The 27,392-nt window shown below is 42.7% G+C and overlaps 1 protein-coding gene across 1 annotated transcript in view; it reads right to left on the minus strand.

The window, feature by feature from the left end:
* The window catches only part of LOC147684191 (tenascin-X-like), a 192,835-nt gene that overhangs the window by 99,250 nt on the left and 66,193 nt on the right, over positions 1-27,392 (minus strand). The window contains exons 8-13 of the mRNA XM_086942604.1: positions 20,166-20,423; positions 18,763-19,020; positions 16,887-17,144; positions 15,013-15,270; positions 5,807-6,064; positions 3,926-4,183 (exon numbers count right to left, since the gene is read on the minus strand). Of these exons, the coding sequence (XP_086798730.1) occupies positions 3,926-4,183; positions 5,807-6,064; positions 15,013-15,270; positions 16,887-17,144; positions 18,763-19,020; positions 20,166-20,423 (1,548 nt within the window). The remainder of the gene's footprint in view (positions 1-3,925; positions 4,184-5,806; positions 6,065-15,012; positions 15,271-16,886; positions 17,145-18,762; positions 19,021-20,165; positions 20,424-27,392) is intronic.

Here is a 27,392-nt window from a genome sequence, read left to right on the forward strand (position 1 = left end):
TTTGCTGTTCAAAGTTAATTGCACTTGTCATGGAAGTGCAGGGGTATCCTTTAACTTGTTTTCAAGCACTTGTATCTTTAATGTCTTTCCATCTACCAATGTGCAGTCCAGGTCTCTGGCCCTGCCTTTCTTAATTCTTGATTCTCAAGAAATTAATCTGCTGAGTGAGAAATCAGGCAGGGGATTACGGAGGTGTTCAATGGTACAGGTAGACCAGCCCAAATGTATCTGCCCAAGATTTGCCCCAGGATTCTGATTATGAGTGACAGGTTGTCACAATAGGGCCAGCAATCCTCCAGCGATGCAAGGATAAACATGGGGCTAGCATTAATTTAGTACTAATTTGTTCGGACTTGAACACATAAAAGCTTTTACTTTTCACATCAAGTATGGCAAATGCATTGCAAAGTTATGTGCCTTCAGTTGGGCCTATCAATTACCCAGTTGATATCTTTAGAATGCATCTCATTATTGCTTTGAGATGTGAAGATCCCATCATGTACAGTCTTTGACAGCTGCATTGTTTTCTCTTTAACAAGCACTTTATGTTTATTGGCTTTTAGTCTGCCATTCTGAAATTAACGCTACAAGCCTTATTGTTCTTAATTATTGATTCTTGACATTAATCAATGAACACTCTGATCCTCCTCAGACGCCCCATCTGAGTGTACCAGGCCACAAGGTGAGTTTTCAGTGGTGGGCAGGTCTTCCCAAAAGGAAAATGTAGGCATGAGTCTGTACTCAGAATTAACACTTAAAAGTGCTCACTTTTCACAAACCACTCAAGTCTAAAAATGTCTCCATTTTCTATTCAATATTTGCTTCATTGGGTTCAGTTCCTGATCCCAGTGTTGAGATCCACCTTTGGCTCTCTCTTTGTGCTTCATAAAGTTGTTGATTGGCGATCAGTTGTGCAGTTTTCTATTTTTGGTGGCCTTGTACCGCATTATAACGGATCTGGGCTTTACTATATCAGCGCAGAACTGAAGAAGTTATCCTCGCTATTTTTACTGCGGGACGTTTGTCTTTTGACCTCAGAGGGGCTTAGGGGCTAGTGAGCTGCTCCACGGCAGCTCCCTGACCGCAGCATTACTGGTGACCATATCTGGGGAAACTCTGCCACTGCCAGACACTGCGCGGCCACAGGGACCACATTCCCCAGCTTGCTTTGCGGCGGATGCCGCCCATGTGACTTACGCGCCCGGAGGTGCTTGAAATTGGAGCCCAGACACCGCGTCGTGAGAAGCCCGGGACAAGGGAGGGCCCTCTGTGGCCCTCAGAGGACTGAGGAGGACGGGACGGGGCCACCCCTTTGGCTCTTGGTTATGAGGAGGTAAAGAAAGACTTTTGCTTCCTTTTGGTTCTCCGCTTCTTGACTTTGCCTTTCTCCAAGGACATATTCCCTCCCGAAGCGTATTTTTTTTTTTTTTGCCGATAACCATTCTGTTACAGCCAACATCACACCATGACTCGCAAGGGGGATAATATAACCAGCTCAAATTTGTCCATTGCTAGAGAAGTCGATAGAGGTGTATCTCCCCAGCCCACACAAACAGTAGTCGCAGAGCACGCTCTTGCATGGTTAGATGATTTAAACACCCTGTGTAAAACCAAACATGCTTTAGTGGAATCGCCGCTTCCTGCTGATAGCCCCTGTGTGTCACATGATATTGTTAGCCCCCTGCAACCCTTCCCATCAACCAAAACACCCAACATTGAAAACACTCAAAGGATAGTTTCCCCCCAATTTTCATCTGTTAAGAGGAAACGTAGTGGGATTAATCACATTGGGAATCAATCAAAATTCCCAAAATTGTGCTCAAGCCCCACAGTTCCAGTATGCAATTCTCCCACGACTCCTGAGGCTGCCGAGACGGTTAGTCATTCCAGCTTCTCCTCCACAGCGGGATTTATTATCCCTTATTGAACAACTGGTCAACTCTATTATATCACCACTAATAGAAAAAATAAACATACTAGGGGACAGGCTGACTGGAATGGAGGAAACCATCAAATTGAACTTTCTAGTCAATAAATGCAAAAAATGCTTCATAACACCTAACTGTTCCGACCCACCTACTACTCCCAATGACCCCAAGCCAGTTACGCGAGACAAAAGGGCTCCAATCCAATCAAAAGTCCCTAACGCATCAGCTCCAATAGCCCGTAAAACCTTTTTAAAACCTCTTTTGCCACAGATTACTGCTCCTAGAGCACAGTATAAAAAATCTAGCCCTATTCAACTCCCTCCAGAGGCAGCTCCTTTTGTATCTGTCCTCGCGGGAGTACCATTACTTACACCTGGGAAAACCGAGAGACAACATGATTTGCTGAATAAGGTCAAATTTTGGTTGGCAAAAAATAGACCTTGCCACCTAACCTTGAGGGTACAATAGTGAGTGTCAGAAGGGTGTGTTGGCTGGGTTCCCTCCCAAAAGACATTGATGGTGACCTAGTACTGGTTAGATTTAGGCAGAGAAACATCGTCCCATACCTGCGTACCTGTGCACCCCAAGTGGGTAACGGCCCAATCTCCATCTGGGATCTGCATGATTTTTACCCTTGAATGCCATGCATCCCCACATCTAGCCTAAAGGTAGGTGGCAACATGATAATGGGCAGAGGACTCCATGTACCGAGCGGCAGTAGCTTTCCGTCCTATACCAGACAGGAATCACCGTTTTATAGTCCCAAGTATTGGAACCGCTATTAATTACTGTTTGATCTAAGCTCAACCTGTGAAAAGAATGCTATAACTAAGATATTTATCCCCACGGGTTGGGGAAAAGCTTTTTAACCTCAAATATTATGTGTCATTGTATGTATGTTTTTACTTGCAATTGATTTTACCTGTACGCTTTTATGATTTTAAACCAAAATCGAATAAAGCTATACTGACTGATGATGACTTTATGTTTATTGGCTTTTAGTCTGCCATTCTGAAATTAAGGCTACAAGCCTTATTGTTCTTAATTATTGATTCTTGACATTAATCAAAGAACACTCTTTTTGACCCTCCTCAGCCGCCCCATCTGAGTGTCCCAGGCCACAAGGTGAGTTTTCAGTGGTGGGCAGGTCTTCCCAAAAGGAAAATGTAGGCATGAGTCTGTGCCTCTACTCAGAATGAACACTTAAAAGTGCTCACTTTTCACAAACCACTCAAACCTAAAATTTCTCCATTTTCTACCCAATATTTGCTTCATTGGGTTCAGTTCATGATCCCAGTGTTGAGCTCCACCTTTGGGTCTCTTCTTTGTGCTTCATAAATTTACATGAACTTCCTCCAGCTGTTTCATGAAATAATTTATTTTTTCAACTTCTGGAAACTAATTCTTTTAATCAGGTTCTTATGAGATTTAGTTGTGCTTGGCTTTTGTAGGAAAGTGTTTCCCATCTTAAAAGGGTTAGTAAAGAGACTTATGTGATTTGTCATCATACCCTCATGACTCATGAGGATGAAAACATAGCAGAGCAGCATGGCCAGGCTTACTGCTTTGTAACGCATTGAAGGCTGGCTTTTAATAATTTGCTGGGTTTTAGTTTTTTTGGGGCTGACCATCCCCAGTACTGTATGTTTGGATTGTGAATTGTGAACTGCAGTCAATCTTTTCACACCTACTCATTTGGAACTGCATTTATCCAAGAAAATATGCTGCTTACTGTCTTGTAATTGGCCAGCATATCTATCACTGTGGACAGTTTTAAAGTTCGGATAGAACTTGGGAAGAACAAATGTACTGTTAGATTTCTAATAATGGTATTGACAACATTTTTCAAAACAATAGCATAAACTCCATACCATGTCTTTAGGGACTCATCGCTTTATGCACATCATGTCATTCTTGCCTTAACACACTCAGGAACATTACTAGAAACTACAGCATCATTAATCAGAGATGTAAAATGCATATTCCTAGTTCCTCACCTGTATATTCAACAATGAACACACTTTCCCCTCTCCAAGGGTTGCTTGCCACCAGGACAGCGACCACAAAGTTGTACAAATTTCCAGGTGTTAGGGCGTTGATGAGCACAGACTCTGATTGCACCTCAATAGTCTTTGATGGTTCGCCCATGACTTCTATCAGATAGGAGCTCATGTTTCCCTCTGGAGGTTGCCAGCTCAGGAATACAGATTGTGTGGTGATATTGGTGGCACTTAGATTCCTCACTACATCTGGCACTGAAATGAAAAGACACAAGGGGCGAGATTACATTTGTATAACTGGAAATGGATGCAAGTATAGTGCTGTGCTGTTCAAAGTTCATTGCACTTGTCATGGAAGTGCAGGGTTATCCTTTAACATGTTTTCAAGCACTTGTATCTTTAATGTCTTTTCATCTACCAATGTGCAGTCCAGGTCTCTGGCCCTGCCTTTCTTTCTTCCTGATTCTCAAGATATTAATCTACTAAGTGGGATCTCAGCCAGGGAATTACGGAGCTGTTCAATGGTACAGGTAGACTGGCCCAAATGTATCTCCCCAAGATTTGCCCCAGGATTCTGATTATGAGTGACAGGCTGTCACAATAAGGCCAGCATTCCTCCAGCGATGCAAGGATAAATATGGGGCTACCATTAATTTAGTCCTAATTTGCTCGGACTTGAACACATAAAAGCTTTTACTTTTCAGATCAAACAGGGCATATGCATTGCAAAGCTATGTGCCTTCAGTTGGGCCTATCAATTACTCAGTTGATTTCTTTAGAATGCATCTCATTATTGCTTTGAGATGTGAAGATCCCATCATGTACAGTCTTTGACAGCTGCATTGGTTTCTCGTTAACAAGCACTTTATGTTTATTGGCTTTTAGTCTGCCATTCTGAAATCAAGGCTACAAGCCTTCTTGTTCTTAATTATTGATTCTTGACATTAATCAATGAACACTCTGATCCTGCTCAGCCGCCCCATCTGAGTGTACCAGGCCACAAGGTGAGTTTTCAGTGGTGGGCAGGTCTTCCCAAAAGGAAAATGTAGGCATGAGTCTGTGTCTCTACTCAGAATTAACACTTAAAAGTGCTCACTTTTCACAAACCACTCAAACCTAAATATGTCTCCATTTTCTATCCAATATTTGCTTTATTGGGTTCAGTTCATGATCCCAGTGTTGAGATCCACCTTTGGGTCTCTTCTTTGTGCTTCATAAATTTACATTAACTTCCTCCAGCTGTTTCATGAAATAATTTATTTTTTCAACTTCTGGAATCTAACTCTTTTAATCATGTTCTTTTGAGATTTAGTTGAGTTTGGCTTTTGGAGGAAGGTGTTTCCCATCTTAAAAGGGTTAGTAAAGAGACTTATGTGATTTGTCTTCATACCCTCTTGACTCTTGAGAATGAAAAAATAGCAGAGCAGCATGGCCAGGCTTACTGCTTTGTAACGCATTGAAGGCTGACTTTTAATAATTTGCTGGGCTTTTGCTTTTTTGGGGCTGACCATCCCCAGTACTGTATGTTTGGATTGTGAATTGTGAACTGCAGTCAATCTTTTCACACCTACTCATTTGGAACGGCATTTTTCTAAGAAAATATGCTGCTTACTGTCTTGTAATTGGCCAGTGTATCAATCAATGTGGACTGTTTTATAGTTCAGATAGAATATGGGAGGTACAAAGGTACTGTTAGATTTCTAATAATGGTATTGACAACATTTTTTAAAACAATAGCATAAACTCCATACCATGTCTTTAGGGACTCATTGCTTTGTGCACGTCATGTCATTCTTGCCTTAACACACTCAGGAAAATTACTGGAAACGACAGCATCATTAATCAGAGATGTAAAATGCATAACTCCCATTTCCTCACCTGTGTATTCAAAAGTGGCCACACTTTCCCCTCGCCAAGGGTTGCTTGCCACCAGGACAGCGACCACAAAGTTGTACAAATTTCCTGGTGTTAGGGCGTCGATGAGCACAGACCCTGATTGCACCTCAACAGTCTTTGATGGTTCGCCCATGACTTCTATCAGATAGGAGCTCATGTTTCCCTCTGGAGGTTGCCAGCTCAGGAATACAGAATGTGTGGTGATATTGGTGGCACTTAGATTCTTCACTACATCTGGCACTGAAATGAAAAGACACAAGGGGTGAGATTACATTTGTATAACTGTAAATGGAAGCAATTATTGTGCTTTGCTCTTCAAAGTTCATTGCACTTGTCATGGAAGTGCAGGGGTATCCTTTACCATGTCTTCAAGCACTTGTATCTTGAATGCCTTTCCATCTACCAATGTGCAGTCCAGGTCTCTGGCCCTGCCTTTCTTAATTGTTGATTCTCAAGATATTAATCTGCTGAGTGAGAAATCAATTTACAAAAGGGGGTGGTGGGGGGTGGTACAAAAGGGGGTGGTGGTGGTCCCTCACCACCCCTTGTTGTAAATATTTTTGTCCACCCTAAGCGTGGAAGGGTATTCTCAGATGTGAGACCCTTGCTCATTGCACCATCAGGATTCAAGCAAACCGGGCCGAAGACGGCTGTAATGCCAGAAACCGGTCCCCGGGAGCTTGTTTCCTTCCCAGTGTAAGAATTGGCTTTTGTAGTTTGGTTTGCCCTGTTCCCATCATGCACTGGGACAGGAACAGACTAATTTGCATACAGCCAGGTTCTGAAACTGGGATGGTGCAGTGAGCTAAAAAACGGTGTTGGATCTGGCCCTGATCTCTTGACTGGGTGAGAGCTTTCTGCTTAATTCAGAGACTCTGTCCCTCACCACCCCTTGTTGTAAATATTTTTGTCCACCCTAAGCGTGGAAGGGTATTCTCAGATGTGAGACCCTTGCTCATTGCACCATCAGGATTCAAGCAAACCGGGCCGAAGACGGCTGTAATGCCAGAAACCGGTCCCCGGGAGCTTGTTTCCTTCCCAGTGTAAGAATTGGCTTTTGTAGTTTGGTTTGCCCTGTTCCCATCATGCACTGGGACAGGAACAGACTAATTTGCATACAGCCAGGTTCTGAAACTGGGATGGTGCAGTGAGCTAAAAAACGGTGTTGGATCTGGCCCTGATCTCTTGACTGGGTGAGAGCTTTCTGCTTAATTCAGAGACTCTGTCCCTCACCACCCCTTGTTGTAAATATTTTTGTCCACCCTAAGCGTGGAAGGGTATTCTCAGATGTGAGACCCTTGCTCATTGCACCATCAGGATTCAAGCAAACCGGGCCGAAGACGGCTGTAATGCCAGAAACCGGTCCCCGGGAGCTTGTTTCCTTCCCAGTGTAAGAATTGGCTTTTGTAGTTTGGTTTGCCCTGTTCCCATCATGCACTGGGACAGGAACAGACTAATTTGCATACAGCCAGGTTCTGAAACTGGGATGGTGCAGTGAGCTAAAAAACGGTGTTGGATCTGGCCCTGATCTCTTGACTGGGTGAGAGCTTTCTGCTTAATTCAGAGACTCTGTCCCTCACCACCCCTTGTTGTAAATATTTTTGTCCACCCTAAGCGTGGAAGGGTATTCTCAGATGTGAGACCCTTGCTCATTGCACCATCAGGATTCAAGCAAACCGGGCCGAAGACGGCTGTAATGCCAGAAACCGGTCCCCGGGAGCTTGTTTCCTTCCCAGTGTAAGAATTGGCTTTTGTAGTTTGGTTTGCCCTGTTCCCATCATGCACTGGGACAGGAACAGACTAATTTGCATACAGCCAGGTTCTGAAACTGGGATGGTGCAGTGAGCTAAAAAACGGTGTTGGATCTGGCCCTGATCTCTTGACTGGGTGAGAGCTTTCTGCTTAATTCAGAGACTCTGTCCCTCACCACCCCTTGTTGTAAATATTTTTGTCCACCCTAAGCGTGGAAGGGTATTCTCAGATGTGAGACCCTTGCTCATTGCACCATCAGGATTCAAGCAAACCGGGCCGAAGACGGCTGTAATGCCAGAAACCGGTCCCCGGGAGCTTGTTTCCTTCCCAGTGTAAGAATTGGCTTTTGTAGTTTGGTTTGCCCTGTTCCCATCATGCACTGGGACAGGAACAGACTAATTTGCATACAGCCAGGTTCTGAAACTGGGATGGTGCAGTGAGCTAAAAAACGGTGTTGGATCTGGCCCTGATCTCTTGACTGGGTGAGAGCTTTCTGCTTAATTCAGAGACTCTGTCCCTCACCACCCCTTGTTGTAAATATTTTTGTCCACCCTAAGCGTGGAAGGGTATTCTCAGATGTGAGACCCTTGCTCATTGCACCATCAGGATTCAAGCAAACCGGGCCGAAGACGGCTGTAATGCCAGAAACCGGTCCCCGGGAGCTTGTTTCCTTCCCAGTGTAAGAATTGGCTTTTGTAGTTTGGTTTGCCCTGTTCCCATCATGCACTGGGACAGGAACAGACTAATTTGCATACAGCCAGGTTCTGAAACTGGGATGGTGCAGTGAGCTAAAAAACGGTGTTGGATCTGGACCTGATCTCTTGACTGGGTGAGAGCTTTCTGCTTAATTCAGAGACTCTGTCCCTCACCACCCCTTGTTGTAAATATTTTTGTCCACCCTAAGCGTGGAAGGGTATTCTCAGATGTGAGACCCTTGCTCATTGCACCATCAGGATTCAAGCAAACCGGGCCGAAGACGGCTGTAATGCCAGAAACCGGTCCCCGGGAGCTTGTTTCCTTCCCAGTGTAAGAATTGGCTTTTGTAGTTTGGTTTGACCTGTTCCCATCATGCACTGGGACAGGAACAGACTAATTTGCATACAGCCAGGTTCTGAAACTGGGATGGTGCAGTGAGCTAAAAAACGGTGTTGGATCTGGCCCTGATCTCTTGACTGGGTGAGAGCTTTCTGCTTAATTCAGAGACTCTGTCCCTCACCACCCCTTGTTGTAAATATTTTTGTCCACCCTAAGCGTGGAAGGGTATTCTCAGATGTGAGACCCTTGCTCATTGCACCATCAGGATTCAAGCAAACCGGGCCGAAGACGGCTGTAATGCCAGAAACCGGTCCCCGGGAGCTTGTTTCCTTCCCAGTGTAAGAATTGGCTTTTGTAGTTTGGTTTGCCCTGTTCCCATCATGCACTGGGACAGGAACAGACTAATTTGCATACAGCCAGGTTCTGAAACTGGGATGGTGCAGTGAGCTAAAAAACGGTGTTGGATCTGGCCCTGATCTCTTGACTGGGTGAGAGCTTTCTGCTTAATTCAGAGACTCTGTCCCTCACCACCCCTTGTTGTAAATATTTTTGTCCACCCTAAGCGTGGAAGGGTATTCTCAGATGTGAGACCCTTGCTCATTGCACCATCAGGATTCAAGCAAACCGGGCCGAAGACGGCTGTAATGCCAGAAACCGGTCCCCGGGAGCTTGTTTCCTTCCCAGTGTAAGAATTGGCTTTTGTAGTTTGGTTTGCCCTGTTCCCATCATGCACTGGGACAGGAACAGACTAATTTGCATACAGCCAGGTTCTGAAACTGGGATGGTGCAGTGAGCTAAAAAACGGTGTTGGATCTGGCCCTGATCTCTTGACTGGGTGAGAGCTTTCTGCTTAATTCAGAGACTCTGTCCCTCACCACCCCTTGTTGTAAATATTTTTGTCCACCCTAAGCGTGGAAGGGTATTCTCAGATGTGAGACCCTTGCTCATTGCACCATCAGGATTCAAGCAAACCGGGCCGAAGACGGCTGTAATGCCAGAAACCGGTCCCTGGGAGCTTGTTTCCTTCCCAGTGTAAGAATTGGCTTTTGTAGTTTGGTTTGCCCTGTTCCCATCATGCACTGGGACAGGAACAGACTAATTTGCATACAGCCAGGTTCTGAAACTGGGATGGTGCAGTGAGCTAAAAAACGGTGTTGGATCTGGCCCTGATCTCTTGACTGGGTGAGAGCTTTCTGCTTAATTCAGAGACTCTGTCCCTCACCACCCCTTGTTGTAAATATTTTTGTCCACCCTAAGCGTGGAAGGGTATTCTCAGATGTGAGACCCTTGCTCATTGCACCATCAGGATTCAAGCAAACCGGGCCGAAGACGGCTGTAATGCCAGAAACCGGTCCCCGGGAGCTTGTTTCCTTCCCAGTGTAAGAATTGGCTTTTGTAGTTTGGTTTGCCCTGTTCCCATCATGCACTGGGACAGGAACAGACTAATTTGCATACAGCCAGGTTCTGAAACTGGGATGGTGCAGTGAGCTAAAAAACGGTGTTGGATCTGGCCCTGATCTCTTGACTGGGTGAGAGCTTTCTGCTTAATTCAGAGACTCTGTCCCTCACCACCCCTTGTTGTAAATATTTTTGTCCACCCTAAGCGTGGAAGGGTATTCTCAGATGTGAGACCCTTGCTCATTGCACCATCAGGATTCAAGCAAACCGGGCCGAAGACGGCTGTAATGCCAGAAACCGGTCCCCGGGAGCTTGTTTCCTTCCCAGTGTAAGAATTGGCTTTTGTAGTTTGGTTTGCCCTGTTCCCATCATGCACTGGGACAGGAACAGACTAATTTGCATACAGCCAGGTTCTGAAACTGGGATGGTGCAGTGAGCTAAAAAACGGTGTTGGATCTGGCCCTGATCTCTTGACTGGGTGAGAGCTTTCTGCTTAATTCAGAGACTCTGTCCCTCACCACCCCTTGTTGTAAATATTTTTGTCCACCCTAAGCGTGGAAGGGTATTCTCAGATGTGAGACCCTTGCTCATTGCACCATCAGGATTCAAGCAAACCGGGCCGAAGACGGCTGTAATGCCAGAAACCGGTCCCCGGGAGCTTGTTTCCTTCCCAGTGTAAGAATTGGCTTTTGTAGTTTGGTTTGCCCTGTTCCCATCATGCACTGGGACAGGAACAGACTAATTTGCATACAGCCAGGTTCTGAAACTGGGATGGTGCAGTGAGCTAAAAAACGGTGTTGGATCTGGCCCTGATCTCTTGACTGGGTGAGAGCTTTCTGCTTAATTCAGAGACTCTGTCCCTCACCACCCCTTGTTGTAAATATTTTTGTCCACCCTAAGCGTGGAAGGGTATTCTCAGATGTGAGACCCTTGCTCATTGCACCATCAGGATTCAAGCAAACCGGGCCGAAGACGGCTGTAATGCCAGAAACCGGTCCCCGGGAGCTTGTTTCCTTCCCAGTGTAAGAATTGGCTTTTGTAGTTTGGTTTGCCCTGTTCCCATCATGCACTGGGACAGGAACAGACTAATTTGCATACAGCCAGGTTCTGAAACTGGGATGGTGCAGTGAGCTAAAAAACGGTGTTGGATCTGGCCCTGATCTCTTGACTGGGTGAGAGCTTTCTGCTTAATTCAGAGACTCTGTCCCTCACCACCCCTTGTTGTAAATATGAGTGAGAAATCAGGCAGGGGATTACGGAGGTGTTCAATGGTACAGGTAGCCCAGCCCAAATGTATCTGCCCAAGATTTACCCCAGGATTCTGATTATGAGTGACAGGCTGTCACAATAAGGTCAGCAATCCTCCAGCGATGCAAGGATAAGTATGGGGCTACCATTAATTTTGTACTAATTTGCTCGGACTTGAACACATAAAAGCTTTTACTTTTCACATCAAGTATGGCAAATGCAGTGCAAAGTTATGTGCCTTCAGTTGGGCCTATCAATTACCCAGTTGATTTCTTTATAATGCATCTCAATATTGCTTTGAGATGTGAAGATCCCATCATGTACAGTCTTTGACAGCTGCATTGGTTTCTCTTTAACAAGCACTTTATGTTTATTGGCTTTTAGTCTGCCATTCTGAAATTAACGCTACAAGCCTTATTGTTCTTAATTATTGATTCTCGACATTAATCACAGAACACTCTGTTTGACCCTCCTCAGCCGCCCCATCTGAGTGTCCCAAGCCACGAGGTGAGTTTTCAGTGGTGGGCAGGTCTTCCCAAAAGGAAAATGTAGTCATGAGTCTGTGCCTCTACTCAGAATTAACACTTAAATGTGCTCACTTTTCACAAACCACTCAAGTCTAAAAATGTCTCCATTTTCTATTCAATATTTGCTTCATTGGGTTCAGTTCCTGATCCCAGTGTTGAGATCCACCTTTGGGTCTCTCTTTGTGCTTCATAAAGTTGTTGATTGGCGATCAGTTGTGCAGTTTTCTATTTTTGGTGGCCTTGTACCGCATTATAACGGATCTGGGTTTACTATATCAGCACAGAACTGAAGAAGTTATCCTCACTATTTTTACTGCGGGACGTTTGTCTTTTGACCTCAGAGGGGCCTAGTGGCGAGTGAGCTGCTCCCTGGCAGCTCCCTGACCGCAGCATTACTGGTGACCATATCTGGGGAAACTCTGCCACTGCCAGACACTGTGCGGCCACAGGGACCACATTCCCCAGCTTGCTTTGCGGTGGATGCCGCCCATGTGACTTACGCGCCCGGAGGTGCTTGAAATTGGAGCCCAGACACCGCGTCGTGAGAAGCCCGGGACAAGGGCGGGCCCTCTGTGGCCCTCAGAGGACTGAGGAGGACTGGACGGGGCCACCCACTTTGGCTCTTGGTTATGAGGAGGTAAAGAAAGACTTTTGCTTCCTTTTGGTTCTCCGCTTCTTGACTTTGCCTTTCTCCAAGGACATATTCCCTCCCGAAGCGTATTTTTTTTTTTTTGCCGATAACCATTCTGTTATAGCCAACATCACACTATGACTCGCAAGGGGGATAATATAACCAGCTCAAATTTGTCCATTGCTAGAGAAGTCGATAAAGGTGTATCTCCCCAGCCCACACAAACAGTAGTCGCAGAGCACGCTCTTGCATGGTTAGATGATTTAAACACCCTGTGTAAAACCAAACATGCTTTAGTGGAATCGCCGCTTCCTGCTGATAGCCCCTGTGTGTCACATGATATTGTTAGCCCCCTGCAACCCTTCCCATCAACCAAAACACCCAACATTGAAAACACTCAAAGGATAGTTTCCCCCCAATTTTCATCTGTTAAGAGGAAACGTAGTGGGATTAATCACATTGGGAATCAATCAAAATTCCAAAAATTGTGCTCAAGCCCCACAGTTCCAGTCAGCAATTCTCCCACGACTCCTGAGGCTGCCGAGACATTAGTCATTCCAGCTTCTCCTCCACAGCGGGATTTATTATCCCTTATTGAACAACTGGTCAGCTCTATTATATCACCACTAATAGAAAAAATAAACATACTAGGGGACAGGCTGACTGGAATGGAGGAAACCATCAAATCGAACTTTCTAGTCAATAAATGCAAAAAATGCTTCATAACACCTAACTGTTCCGACCCACCTACTACTCCCAATGACCCCAAGCCAGTTACGCAAGACAAAAGGGCTCCAATCCAATCAAAAGTCCCTAACGCATCAGCCCCAATAGCCCGTAAAACCTTTTTAAAACCTCTTTTGCCACAGATTACTGCTCCTAGAGCACAGTATAAAAAATCTACCCCTATTCAACTCCCTCCGGAGGCAGCTCCTTTTGTATCTGTCCTCGCGGGAGTACCATTACTTACACCTGGGAAAACCGAGAGACAACATGATTTGCTGAATAAGGTCAAATTTTGGTTGGCAAAAAATAGACCCTTGCCACCTAACCTTGAGGGTACAATAGTGAGTGTCAGAAGGGTGTGCTGGCTGGGTTCCCTCCCAAAAGACATTGATGGTGACCTAGTACTGGTTAGATTTAGGCAGAGAAACATCGTCCCATACCTGCGTACCTGTGCACCCCAAGTGGGTAACGGCCCAATCTCCATCTGGGATCTGCATGATTTTTACCCTTGAATGCCATGCATCCCCACATCTAGCCTAAAGGTAGGTGGCAACATGATAATGGGCAGAGGACTCCATGTACCGAGCGGCCGTAGCTTTCCGTCCTATACCAGACAGGAATCACCGTTTTATAGTCCCAAGTATTGGAACCGCTATTAATTACTGTTTGATCTAAGCTCAAGCTGTGAGAAGAACGCTTTAATTAAGATATCTATCCCCACGGGTTGGGGAAAAGCTTTTTAACCTCAAATATTATGTGCCATTGTATGTATGTTTTTACTTGCAATTGATTTTACCTGTACACTTTTATGATTTTAAACCAAAATCGAATAAAGCTATACTGACTGATGATGACTTTATGTTTATTGGCTTTTAGTCTGCCATTCTGAAATTTAGGCTACAAGCCTTATTGTTCTTAATTATTGATTCTTGACATTAATCACAGAACACTCTTTTTGACCCTCCTCAGCCGCCCCATCTGAGTGTCCCAGGCCACAAGGTGAGTTTTCAGTGGTTGGCAGGTCTTCCCAAAAGGAAAATGTAGGCATGAGTCTGTGCCTCTACTCAGAATTAACACTTAAAAGTGCTCACTTTTCACAAACCACTCAAACCTAAATATGTCTCCATTTTCTATCCAATTTTTGCTTCATTGGGTTCAGTTCATGATTCCAGTGTTGAGATCCCCCTTTGGGTCTCTCTTTGTGCTTCATAAATTTACATAAACTTCCTCCAGCTGTTTCATGAAATAATTTATTTTTTCAACTTCTGGAAACTAATTCTTTTAATCAGGTTCTTATGAGATTTAGTTGCACTTGGCTTTTGGAGGAAGGTGTTTCCCATCTTAAAAGGGTTAGTAAAGAGACTTGTGTGATTTGTCATCAAACCCTCATGACTCTTGAGAATGAAAAAATAGCAGAGCAGCATGGCCAGGCTTACTGCTTTGTAACACATTGAAGGCTGGCTTTTAATAATTTGCTGGGTTTTTGTTTTTTTGGGGCTGACCATCCCCAGTACTGTATGTTTGGATTGTGAATTGTGAACTGCAGTCACTCTTTTCACACCTACTCATTTGGAACTGCATTTATCGAAGAAAATATGCTGCTTACTTTCTTGTAATTGGCCAGCATATCTATCACTGTGGACAGTTTTAAAGTTCGGATAGAACTTGGGAGGAACAAATGTACTGTTAGATTTCTCATCATGGTATTGACAACATTTTTCAAAACAATAGCATAAACTCCATACCATGTCTTTAGGGACTCATCGCTTTATGCACATCATGTCATTCTTGCCTTAACACTCTCAGGAACATTACTGACAACAACAGCATCATTAATCAGAGATGTAAAATGCATATTCCCAGTTCCTCACCTGTATATTCAACAATGAACACACTTTCCCCTCGCCAAGGGTTGCTTGCCACCAGGACAGCGACCACAAAGTTGTACGAATTTCCTGGTGTTAGGGTGTTGATGAGCACAGACTCTGATTGCACCTCAATAGTCTTTGATGGTTCGCCCATGACTTCTATCAGATAGGAGCTCATGTTTCCCTCTGGAGGTTGCCAGCTCAGGAATACAGAATGTGTGGTGATATTGGAGGCACTTAGATTCCTCACTACATCTGGCACTGAAATGAAAGACACAAGGGGTGAGATTACATTTGTAAAACTGGAAATGGATGCAAGTATTGTGCTTTGCTGTTCAAAGTTCATTGCACTTGTCATGGAAGTGCAGGGTTATCCTTTAACATGTCTTCAAGCACTTGTATCTTTAATGTCTTTCCATCTACCAATGTGCAGTCCAGGTCTCTGGCCCTGCCTTTCTTAATTCTTGATTCTCAAGAAATTAATCTGCTGAGTGAGAAATCAGGCAGGGGATTACGGAGGTGTTCAATGGTACAGGTAGACCGGCCCAAATGTATCTGCCCAAGATTTGCCCCAGGAATCTGATTATGAGTGACAGGCTGTCACAATAAGGCCAGCAATCCTCCAGCGATGCAAGGATAAACATGGGGCTAGCACTAATTTTGTACTAATTTGCTCGGACTTGAACACATAAAAGCTTTTACTTTTCACATCAAGTATGGCAAATGCATTGCAAAGTTATGTGCCTTCAGTTGGGCCTATCAATTACCCAGTTGATTTCTTTATAATGCATCTCATTATTGCTTTGAGATGTGAAGATCCCATCATGTACAGTCTTTGACAGCTGCATTGTTTTCTCTTTAACAAGCACTTTATGTTTATTGGCTTTTAGTCTGCCATTCTGAAATTAACGCTACAAGCCTTATTGTTCTTAATTATTGATTCTTGACATTAATCAATGAACACTCTGATCCTCCTCAGACGCCCCATCTGAGTGTCCCAGGCCACAAGGTGAGTTTTCAGTGGTGGGCAGATCTTCCCAAAAGGAAAATGTAGGCATGAGTCTGTACTCAGAATTAACACTTAAAAGTGCTCACTTTTCACAAACCACTCAAACCTAAAAATATCTCAATTTTCTATCCAATATTTGCTTCATTGGGTTCAGTTCCTGATCCCAGTGTTGAGATCCACCTTTGGGTCTCTCTTTGTGCTTCATAAATTTACATGAACTTCCTCCAGCTGTTTCATGAGATAATTTATTTTTTCAACTTCTGGAAACTAATTCTTTTAATCAGGTTCTTATGAGATTTAGTTGTGTTTGGCTTTTGTAGGAAGGTGTTTCCCATCTTAAAAGGGTTAGTAAAGAGGCTTATGTGATTTGTCATCATACCCTCATGACTCTTGAGAATAAAAAAATAGCAGAGCAGCATGGCCAGGCTTGCTGCGTTGTAACGCATTGAAGGCTGGCTTTTAATAATTTGCTGGGCTTTTGCTTTTTTGGGGGCTGACCATCCCCAGTACTGTATGTTTTGATTGTGAATTGTGAACTGTAGTCAATCTTTTCACACCTACTCATTTGGAACGGCATTTATCTAAGAAAATATGCTGCTTACTTTCTTGTAATTGGCCAGCATATCTATCACTGTGGACAGTTTTAAAGTTCGGATAGAACTTGGGAGGAACAAATGTACTGTTAGATTTCTAATAATGGTATTGACAACATTTTTTAAAACAATAGCATAAACTCCATACCATGTCTTTAGGGGCTCATCGCTTTATGCATGTCATATCATTCTTGCCTTAACACACTCAGGAACATTACTGGAAACTACAGCATCATTAATCAGAGATGTAAAATGCATAACTCCCATTTCCTCACCTGTGTATTCAACAATGAACACACTTTCCCCTCGCCAAGGGTTGCTTGCCACCAGGACAGCGACCACAAAGTTGTACAAATTTCCTGGTGTTAGGGCGTTGATGAGCACAGACTCTGATTGCACCTCAACAGTCTTTGATGGTTCGCCCATGACTTCTATCAGATAGGAGCTCATGTTTCCCTCCGGTGGTTGCCAGCTCAGGAATACAGAATGAGTGGTGATATTGGTGGCACTTAGATTCCTCACTACATCTGGCACTGAAATGAAAAGACACAAGGGGTGAGATTACATTTATTGAACTGGAAATGGAAGCAATTATTGTGCTTTGCTGTTCAAAGTTGATTGCACTTGTCATGGAAGTGCAGGGGTATCTTTTAACATGTCTTCAAGCACTTGTATCTTTAATGTCTTTTCATCTACCAATGTGCAGTCCAGGTCTTTGGCTCTGTCTTTCTTTCTTCTTGATTCTCAAGATATTAATCTGCTAAGTCGGATCTCAGCCAGGGGATTATGGAGCTGTTCAATGGTACTGGTATACCGGCCCAAATGTATCTGCCCAAGATTTGCCCCAGGATTCTGATTATGAGTGACAGGTTGTCACAATAAGGCCAGCAATCCTCCAGCGATGCAAGGATAAATATGGGGCTACCATTAATTTAGTACTAATTTGCTCGGACTTGAACACATAAAAGCTTTTACTTTTCAGATCAAATATGGCATATGCATTGCAAAGTTATGTGCCTTCAGTTGGGCCTATCAATTACTCAGTTGATTTCTTTATAATGCATCTCATTATTGCTTTGAGATGTGAAGATCCCATCATGTACAGTCTTTGACAGCTGCATTGGTTTCTCATTAACAAGAACTTCATGTTTATTGGCTTTTAGTCTGCCATTCTGAAATTAACTCTACAATCCTTCTTGTTCTTAATTATTGATTCTTGACATTAATCACAGAACACTCTGATCCTCCTCAGCCGCCCCATCTGAGTGTCCCAGTCCACAAGGTGAGTTTTCAGTGGTGGGCAGGTCTTCCCAAAAGGAAAATGTAGGCATGAGTCTGTACTCAGAATTAACACTTAAAAGTGCTTACTTTTCACAAACCACTCAAACCTAAATATGTCTCCATTTTCTATCCAATATTTGCTTTATTGGGTTCAGTTCATGATCCCAGTGTTGAGATCCACCTTTGGGTCTCTTCTTTGTGCTTCATAAATTTACATTAACTTCCTCCAGCTGTTTCATGAAATAATTTATTTTTTCAACTTCTGGAAACTAATTCTTTTAATCAGGTTAATATGAGATTTAGTTGTGGTTGGCTTTTGGAGGAAGGTGTTTCCCAACTTAAAAGGGTTAGTAAAGAGACTTATGTGATTTGTCATCATACCCTCATGACTCATGAGGATGAAAACATAGCAGAGCAGCATGGCCAGGCTTACTGCTTTGTAACGCATTGAAGGCTGGCTTTTAAAAAAGTTGCTGGGCTTTTTCTTTTTTGGGGCTGACCATCCCCAGTACTGTATGTTTGGATTGTGAATTGTGAACTGCAGACAATTTTTTCAAACCTACTCATTTGGAACGGCATTTTTCTAAGAAAATATGCTGCTTACTGTCTTGTAATTGGCCAGTGTATCAATCAATGTGGACTGTTTTATAGTTCAGATAGAATATGGGAGGTACAAAGGTACTGTTAGATTTCTAATAATGGTATTGACAACATTTTTTAAAACAATAGCATAAACTCCATACCATGTCTTTAGGGACTCATCGCTTTATGCACGTCATATCATTCTTGCCTTAACACACTCAGGAAAATTACTGGAAACTACAGCATCATTAATCAGAGATGTAAAATGCATAACTCCCATTTCCTCACCTGTGAATCCAACAATAACCACACTTTCCCCTCGCCAAGGGTTGCTTGCCACCAGGACAGCGACCACAAAGTTGTACAAATTTCCTGGTGTTAGGGCGTTGATGAGCACAGAATGTGATTGCACCTCAATAGTCTTTGATGGTTCGCCCATGACTTCTATCAGATAGGAGCTCATGTTTCCCTCTGGAGGTTGCCAGCTCAGGAATACAGAATGAGTGGTGATATTGGTGGCACTTAGATTCCGTACTACATCTGGCACTGAAATGAAAAGAGACAAGGGGCGAGATTACATTTGTATAACTGGAAATGGATGCAATTATTGTGCTTTGCTGTTCAAAGTTCATTGCACTTGTCATGGAAGTGCAGGGGTATCCTTTACCATGTTTTCACTTTATGTTTATTGGCTTTTAGTCTGCCATTCTGAAATTAAGGCTACAATCCTTATTGTTCTTAATTATTGATTCTTGACATTAATCAATGAACACTCTGATCCTGCTCAGCCGCCCCATCTGAGTGTACCAGGCCACAAGGTGAGTTTTCAGTGGTGGGCAGGTCTTCCCAAAAGGAAAATGTAGGCATGAGTCTGTGCCTCTACTCAGAATTAACACTTAAAAGTGCTCACTTTTCACAAACCACTCAAACCTAAAAATATCTCCATTTTCTATCCAATATTTGCTTAATTGGGTTCAGTTCATGATCCCAGTGTTGAGATACACCTTTGGGTCTCTCTTTGTGCTTCATAAATTTACATGAACTTCCTCCAGCTGTTTCTTGAAATAATTTATTTTTTCAACTTCTGGAAACTAATTCTTTTAGTCAGGTTCTTATGAGATTTAGTTGTGTTTGGCTTTTGTAGGAAGGTGTTTCCCATCTTAAAAGGGTTAGTAAAGAGACTTATATGATTTGTCATCATACCCTCTTGACTCTTGAGAATGAAAAAATAGTAGACCAGCATGGCCAGGCTTACTGCTTTGTAACACATTTAAGGTTGTCTTTTAAAAAATTGCTGGGCTTTTGCTATTTTTGGGGCTGACCATCCCCAGTACTGTATGTTTGGATTGTGAATTGTGAACTGCAGACAATTTTTTCAAACCTACTCATTTGAAACGGCATTTTTCTAAGAAAATATGCTGCTTACTGTCTTGTAATTGGCCAGTGTATAATCAATGTGGACTGTTTTATAGTTCAGATAGAACTTGGGAGGTACAAATGTACTGTTAGATTTCTAATAATGGTATTGACAACATTTTTTAAAACAATAGCATCAACTCCATACCATGTCTTTTGGGACTCATCGCTTTATGCACGTCATGTCATTCTTGCCTTAACACACTCGGGAAAATTACTGGAAACGACAGCATCATTAATCAGAGATGTAAAATGCATAACTCCCATTTCCTCACCTGTATATTCAACAATGACAATACTTTCCCCTCTCCAAGGGTTGCTTGCCACCAGGACAGAGGCCACAAAGTTGTACAAATTTCCTGGTGTTAGGGCGTTGATGAGCACAGAATGTGATTGCACCTCAATAGTCTTTGATGGTTCGCCCATGACTTCTATCAGATAGGAGCTCATGTTTCCCTCTGGAGGTTGCCAGCTCAGGAATACAGATTGTGTGGTGATATTGGTAGCACTTAGATTCCTCACTACATCTGGCACTGAAATGAAAAGACACAAGGGGTGAGATTACATTTGTATAACTGGAAATGGATGCAAGTATTGTAGTGTAGTTCCTATTTTCCCTATAGGCCCTGCGCATTGGAATAACATAAACAGCTGTGTAGACGTAGGAGTGCGGTCTTCTAGGTCTCTACTGACCGCTGTGTTTGCTTAAGGCAATGTTAGTAATATTTATACCTGAAAGGTGCTGAGTTTGACGTAAGTTTTGGACATAAGACGTCAATAAAGAAGTCACTAAGAACTGGTCGTTCTTACAGTGCTAATTAGGAGTTCTATTACAAATCAAAACAAAGCAAGCGGGGCTTTCCCAGGTTGCTGGAGGTTTGAAGTGTCGAAAGAACTCGGTGTGTTATCTAGGAATCTAAGGAAGTGACTTCTGCTGTGTCATGGACTGACATGGACTGCAGAGGCGACTTGCTGAAATATGGTTCTGGATATTTATGCCATTATAGGGATATGTATTGATTATAGCTGTATAGGGGCATAAGGTCATTATATTGATCGGGGTCCTAGATAAAACACAACACCCACTCCACAAATTCATGTCCATCAAATTACTAAAAACTAAAAGCAATAGGATGCGCGTGTATTCCTACCCACCCCAAAATACACTTAGTATTTGAAATGGTGTATATAAAATACATGAGAATATAGGTGCTGTACGTTATAAGCAGATAAATCATTCAAAAAATATTTGCATATATAATCAGTTGAACGATTTTGCGAAAGTACACATGAAATGTCTCTAAATACAGAAGAGAAGGTCGAGACTATTTCATCACATATAAAAATAATTGCAGTAAATGTGCTAGAGGCTGAAGTAAAATTTTTGTCTCTAGATCTACTAAAAATAGAAGCTCTGTTCTTTATGAATAGGTCTACTTTAAGCAAAGTACTTGTGCCAGAAAAAAAGTAAATATTTTGAAAAAGTGTCTGATTCAAAAAGAGAGCGGGGAAATATAGTTCCAAACGCTTTTCAGTAGCTTTTGTTTATCAAAGCCGAAGGCCATAGAGTGTTTTCCAAAATTCATTGTTTCTGTTCAGGGGAGAACATCATGTCAGACAGGCTCTCAAAGAATAGATCTACATATTCAGGTGACAGTTCGACCAGGTTTGATAGTGCTGTAACATGGCATTCGTGAGAATGATTGCTATCATCGATGTCTGGATCAGCAATGCTCACAGAAGGTCGTACCTGGGTGATGCTGCTTTTATTTCTTGCTTCACTGCCGCCACCTAGTCCTAGCGCAGGAGTTTCAACGAATGCCGTCATCAGGATTTTGCTGACAACACTAAATCAGACATCATATTATTTATACTTTCAAAATCCCAATCATCAGAGAATGTACTTGGTTTTACAAAGTCACTTAATGAAACCTTGAACTGGTGAGGATATTTCAGGATCTCGACCGGGCCATATATTTCATAGTCTGTCTTGTCCCAAACTACCCCGCCGGGTATTGGAATGGCTGTGACATTCACTGATGATAGTTCTCTTTTCTCGATGTGAGACGACTTGTGTGGCTTTAGAACTAAGTTGATGTTCTGACTTGCTGTGTCCATTGAACTGTATTTTCCCTCAATGAATTTTCCCAAAACAAGTATCATGATGAGCCAAAGCAGCAGGAAAAATACACCTAGCCCAAACCAAAACTCTAACCATGGTGAAACAAGATAAGTTTCCTTGAGTTGATGAAGGAGTTCTGTTGCCTTTTCTTTAAAAGTCTTTGTTTCTGGCATTACTTCAGAGTCGCTTGGATCTTCAGAGAAGTTATCGAAATTGATGAAGTAGCCAGAGGCAGTTCTGTCGATTGTAGGAATAGCATTTCCCCGTTGATTTTCATTAGCACATTCTGATGCTACAGCCTCGTATGCTGGTGTTTCACGATGAACTGATTCAATTTGAGTTTCAAGAGGCACGAGTTCCATGGCATTATTGCATAGTCCTTCTTTGTGCATTGTAGGTTTGTCAAATGTAATTAATCTTTCAGTTTGAACCTCTTGGATTGCTGCAAATTTGGGTATTCTGTTACTTCTTGGGAGTCCACTTGGCCTACTATTTATTATAGGCCACATGCTTGTGGTTTTACCAGGTCGATGGATACAACTCGGTTCTCCTTTTTACCAGCAAGGGGCGGTAGTACTACTGATCTTGTTCCGTTGATTGCTAAGACAGGTACTGCTTTTCTGTAAGAAGACCCAAATTCCTTCTTCACCGCTATTTTTTCTCTGACCAGATCCCCAATCTTTGGAATCCAGACAGGTCTTGCTGGGACAGGTGGTGTGTCTTCAGTGGTTGTTGGCTGTTGTTTTAACTTTATGTTGCTCAGAGCTTTTCTTGTTTCATTTAAGTCCTGTAAAACAGCCAAACGATCTTTGAGTTTAAAATCTTTATTTTCATCTTTAACCACTGAAGCCTGACTATCAAGGTCCTGAACATACATTCTAGTTCCGAACAATAGTTCGTACGGGCTGAAACCTTTTAGAGAATTTCTTGGCAAGTTATTAAGACTACGTTGGACACTTGTTAAATGTTTGACCCACCCATCACCCAAACCTAATACCTTCGCTGTTATGGATTGCTTTATGTCTCGGTTTTTTCTTTCCACTACACTTTTTCCTTCCGGGTGAAATGGACAAGAGAACCGCAATACGATGCCCATGCTGGTCATGGCCTCCCTATAAGCTCGAGAGCTAAAAGCAGGACCCTGGTCAGAATGGAGCATGGCAATTGCGTATGTGCCGATAAAGACTCACAAATCTTTTATAACAGTTTTGGCGTCAGCCGAGCGCTGGGGCCACATCCATAGGAATCTCGTACAGGAATCCACTGCGACCATGGTATATTTATAGTTGCCATCCCTTTGTAGGGGACCACAGTGGTCCAGGTAAACACATGCTAAAGGTTTATCCGAGATGAGAAGAGGTGTCTGCGCTGGTCGTCTCACTGTCGATACTTTCATTCTTTGGCATATTTCGCATTCTAGTACATATTTCTTAGTTTTTATTCTCATACGAGGCCACCAATATCTCTGTTTTAGTAATGATATTGTTGCGGAAACGCCAGCGTGTGCAGAAGCAAGCCCTTCGTGTGCCGCTATTATTAGTACTAACCTGTGTTCCATGTTTGGAATTACCCTATCCCCCACTCCAGGGATTCGAGCAAAGGGAACATTATTCGTATCTGTTAAATATGAGTACTTTTCAGGAAAGCCTCTAGGGAGTGTTTCTTTATTATCTTTTACTGACGCACTGACAGCTTGTAAAATATCGCTGTCTATTTTTGTTTTTGACCGGGTGATAGCAGCTACGGAAGCCGTTTGTACAGCTGCCTTCGCGGCTTCATCAGCCAATGAATTCGCAGCAACGTGAACGCCATCACGTTGATGACTCAGAGTGTGTATCACGTGAGTCTTTTGTAGTTCCTTCTGTAAAAGAACTATTTGTTCCCAAAGCATTTCATGCTTGATTGTGCCACCTTTAGCATCTTGAAACCGTTTTCAACCCAATTCTTCAAGTATTCATTATAAGATTGAACGCAATAATATGAATCGCACACTATAAGTGTGGGGAATTCGCGATCGGTATTTTCAAGCGCCATCTTAAATGCTAGTAGTTCAGCTCGCTGAGCTGTACAATCTCCTAGAGATTGCGTCTTAGTGACCATTGGTCTAAATTTTCCTTTGTGTCAACGACCTTTAACAATCGCGCATGCAGCACTGTAAGCTTGTTTACCCCAACTGCGGGTTGTGCCGATCCGTCTTTATATATGATACATCCGTATTGTTCTAGAGGCAGGATTTCAATTGGCAGAGGACATTCGTATTCATATTGTAAAAATTCCTGTGTCTTTAAATTAGGATCAAATTCATATACTACGTCTGTTGCAGCAAGGGAATTAACCCATTGGATCCATCTTGGATGCAGAGCTTTAGCATTTTGAATGCTCGCTTTAGTTACTGCTTCTAAAGCAGGTATAGGTGTAACGATTATTATTCGTTTACCTTGTGCTAGGGCCCTTTCTCTTGCTACAGCAGTCTGGACCGCAGTTAGAATTTTTTCCGTTGAACTGAATTTTATTTCAGCATTTGTGTACAAGTGTGATTTGTAAGCTATTGGTACCGTTTCTCCCTCATTAGAGGTCAGGTACGTGAATCCGCATCTTCCTGGGATGACTCTGATTACAAGGTTGCGTGTGTTGTCACGAGTTTCTAATTTTGTTTTTGCTAACATGTCTGTTTGCAGTGATCTAAAAATTTCTGTATGTTTTTGAGTCCAGTTGATTGGTTTAAAATCAGGTTTTATTAATTCGTAGAGAGGTTTAACCCTCTCTGCGTAATTTAATATATATGTTCTTCCGAAGTTCAGGAAGCCTAGAATCGATTGTAAGTTCTTCAGCGTTTTTGGTGCTTGGGGTACAGCGCATTTCTCTAAGAAATTGTCCGCTAGGCTTTTGCCTTCGCTTGATAATTCGTAACCTAAAAATAGTACTGTTAGATGGGCAATTCGAGACTTTTTAATGTTGAATTTGTAACCCTCTGCCGCGAACCCAAGTATTATGGTGTTCACTCTTTTCAAGTGAGTATCCAAGTCGTCGTCTGTAAGATAGATGTCATCGACATAAGATAATGCCTCATCGTCATACATTTGTAGTAACTCTGTTACCCTGGCTGAGAATAATCCTGGGCTATTCTTGAACCCCTGTGGGAGCCTACAGAAATTTTTCTGCGACCCCATTATTGAGAAAGCGGTCAAGTAACTGCTTTCGGGTGCAATGTTTTGACAAAAGAATCCATTAGAAATGTCTAATGTTGTTTTGTATTTTTTCCTAACTATGTTATTCATTAGTGCAGCACTATGTGAATTTTGTACTGCAAATGTTTTGCAACACGAGTTAAGGTGTCTGTAGTCCAAGACTAGACGATATGAACTGTCTGGCTTGGAGACAGGAAACAAAGGATTGTTCATTTGAGAGGTGCATGTTTCAATCACCCCCTGATATTCAAGTTGATCTAAGATCTCCCTGACCTGTTTTTTAGCTTCTTGCTTAATTGGGTACTGCCTCTGTGCAGTAGGCTGATTTTTTAACTGGATTTTGTGAGGAGATAAGATAAGATACATTTATTGCACAGTTAATTAAAACTCACAATTTAAGTACATAAAAATTGATTGTCAAACATTTAAAAATTATTTGTGTAGTACGTGTTGTTGATTAGTCAGTTAATGTACTTCATTTGGGTCGCGAAGCCAAAAACGCTCAGGGCACTGTCTGGCTATTACACATTTCCGTCTTTTGTGCTTCCTTAATTCTTTTTGCCACTGCGTCAAGGTATTTTGTAGTTCTGAAGTTTAGTTGGGTCTCTTGCGGATTGAAACACAGTTTGACTGCCTGTCGGCAGGATCTAATCCCCTTCTGATTCCATATTTCACGTAGTAGTGTTCTCCTTAGGTCCCTTAAACTGGGACAAATACATATTGTGTGGACTAGATCTTCAGGACCTGTGTTGCAGAGTCGGCAAGATTGGTCGTCCTGAATCCTCTTCCATGGAGCCAGATGGGTGAGAATTGGGAGTATGCCTAACCGCAGCTTTAGGAATTTTTCCTTGATCTTCTGTTTAAATCCTTGATCTAAATACACTTGAGGCCTTAGAGTTTTATAGTCATTTAAGACTATCCATCCATGTGCCCTTTTTGCCAGCGTTTCTTTGTCTTCCAGCAGCGATGTTATTTTAGTTGCTTTTGTTACTAGTTTTTTAAAGTTTTTGTGGTCTACTGGGCTGTTCCAAAGGCTGGTCAGCTCGAGATTTTCTAGAGATTCCGTCAGATACTCTCTAGCGTGTGATCGTTCTCGTCTTTGCAGTTCGGTCCAGAGGTGGGAATTTAGGGTGCCTGGCTCTGCGTTTCTGATCTTGTGCCAGCATTTTATGAAGCTGCCCTTTCTTTCCACTGTTTGCTTTTGTACCCCGAACTCCAGACGGATTTGCGCTGATGAGACATAACTAGGAAGCTGGAAGATTGACCTGTAGGTTCTGGCGGTTACTTTGTCAAGTGTCTCATTATTGAGAAAGCGGTCAAGTACCTGCTTTCGGGTGCAATGTTTTGACAAAAGAATCCATTAGAAATGTCTAATGTTGTTTTGTATTTTTTCCTAACTATGTTATTTATTAGTGCAGCACTATGTGAATTTTGTACCGCAAATGTTTTGCAACACGAGTTAAGGTGTCTGTAGTCCAAGACTAGACGATATGAATTGTCTGGCTTGGAGACAGGAAACAAAGGATTGTTCATTTGAGAGGTGCATGTTTCAATCACCCCCTGATATTCAAGTTGATCTAAGATCTCCCTGACCTGTTTTTTAGCTTCTTGCTTAATTGGGTACTGCCTCTGTGCAGTAGGTTGATTTTTTAACTGGATTTTGTGAGGAGGAGAGTCCTCATCCCATCCAACATGATTCTTATATAATGCAGGTGCTTGAGCCACTGCCCATTTCCTTGCATATGTATATTTCTTGTGAATTGGAATGTGATTTGAGAAGGCAGGCATAATTATTTCTTCGCCATGAGGGCACTCCCTGACAAACTCTGGGGGCCAATCTTTCTCAGCTAGCAGGATGTCATAGCCTTTTGAGAGGTTGTCCCAAAATAGACCCCTTATTTTCCTAGTCTTATCTCCCTCTATACGCAGTGTTATTTCGTATATCTTATGAGGTTTGCTAACTCTGGTGTCTGCAGTTTCAACTTGAATGTATTCATTCGTGTCCACTGTCTCCAGATGATTCATCAGGATCTTGCGAGCTATGCTGATTTCTGCTGCACTGTCTAGCATTGTCTGTGCCCACTCTCCGTTTTTCAGCTGTGTCCTCAGTATTCTCGGCATGTTCTATTACTCTAATACTGGCTACCTTCTTTTTTGGAAATTGTGATTTTTTACTTTGAGCAGGTTCCTTG

Source organism: Lissotriton vulgaris, chromosome 11 (genome assembly GCF_964263255.1).
Source record: "Lissotriton vulgaris chromosome 11, aLisVul1.2, whole genome shotgun sequence".
Classification (NCBI taxonomy): Eukaryota; Metazoa; Chordata; class Amphibia; order Caudata; family Salamandridae; genus Lissotriton; species Lissotriton vulgaris.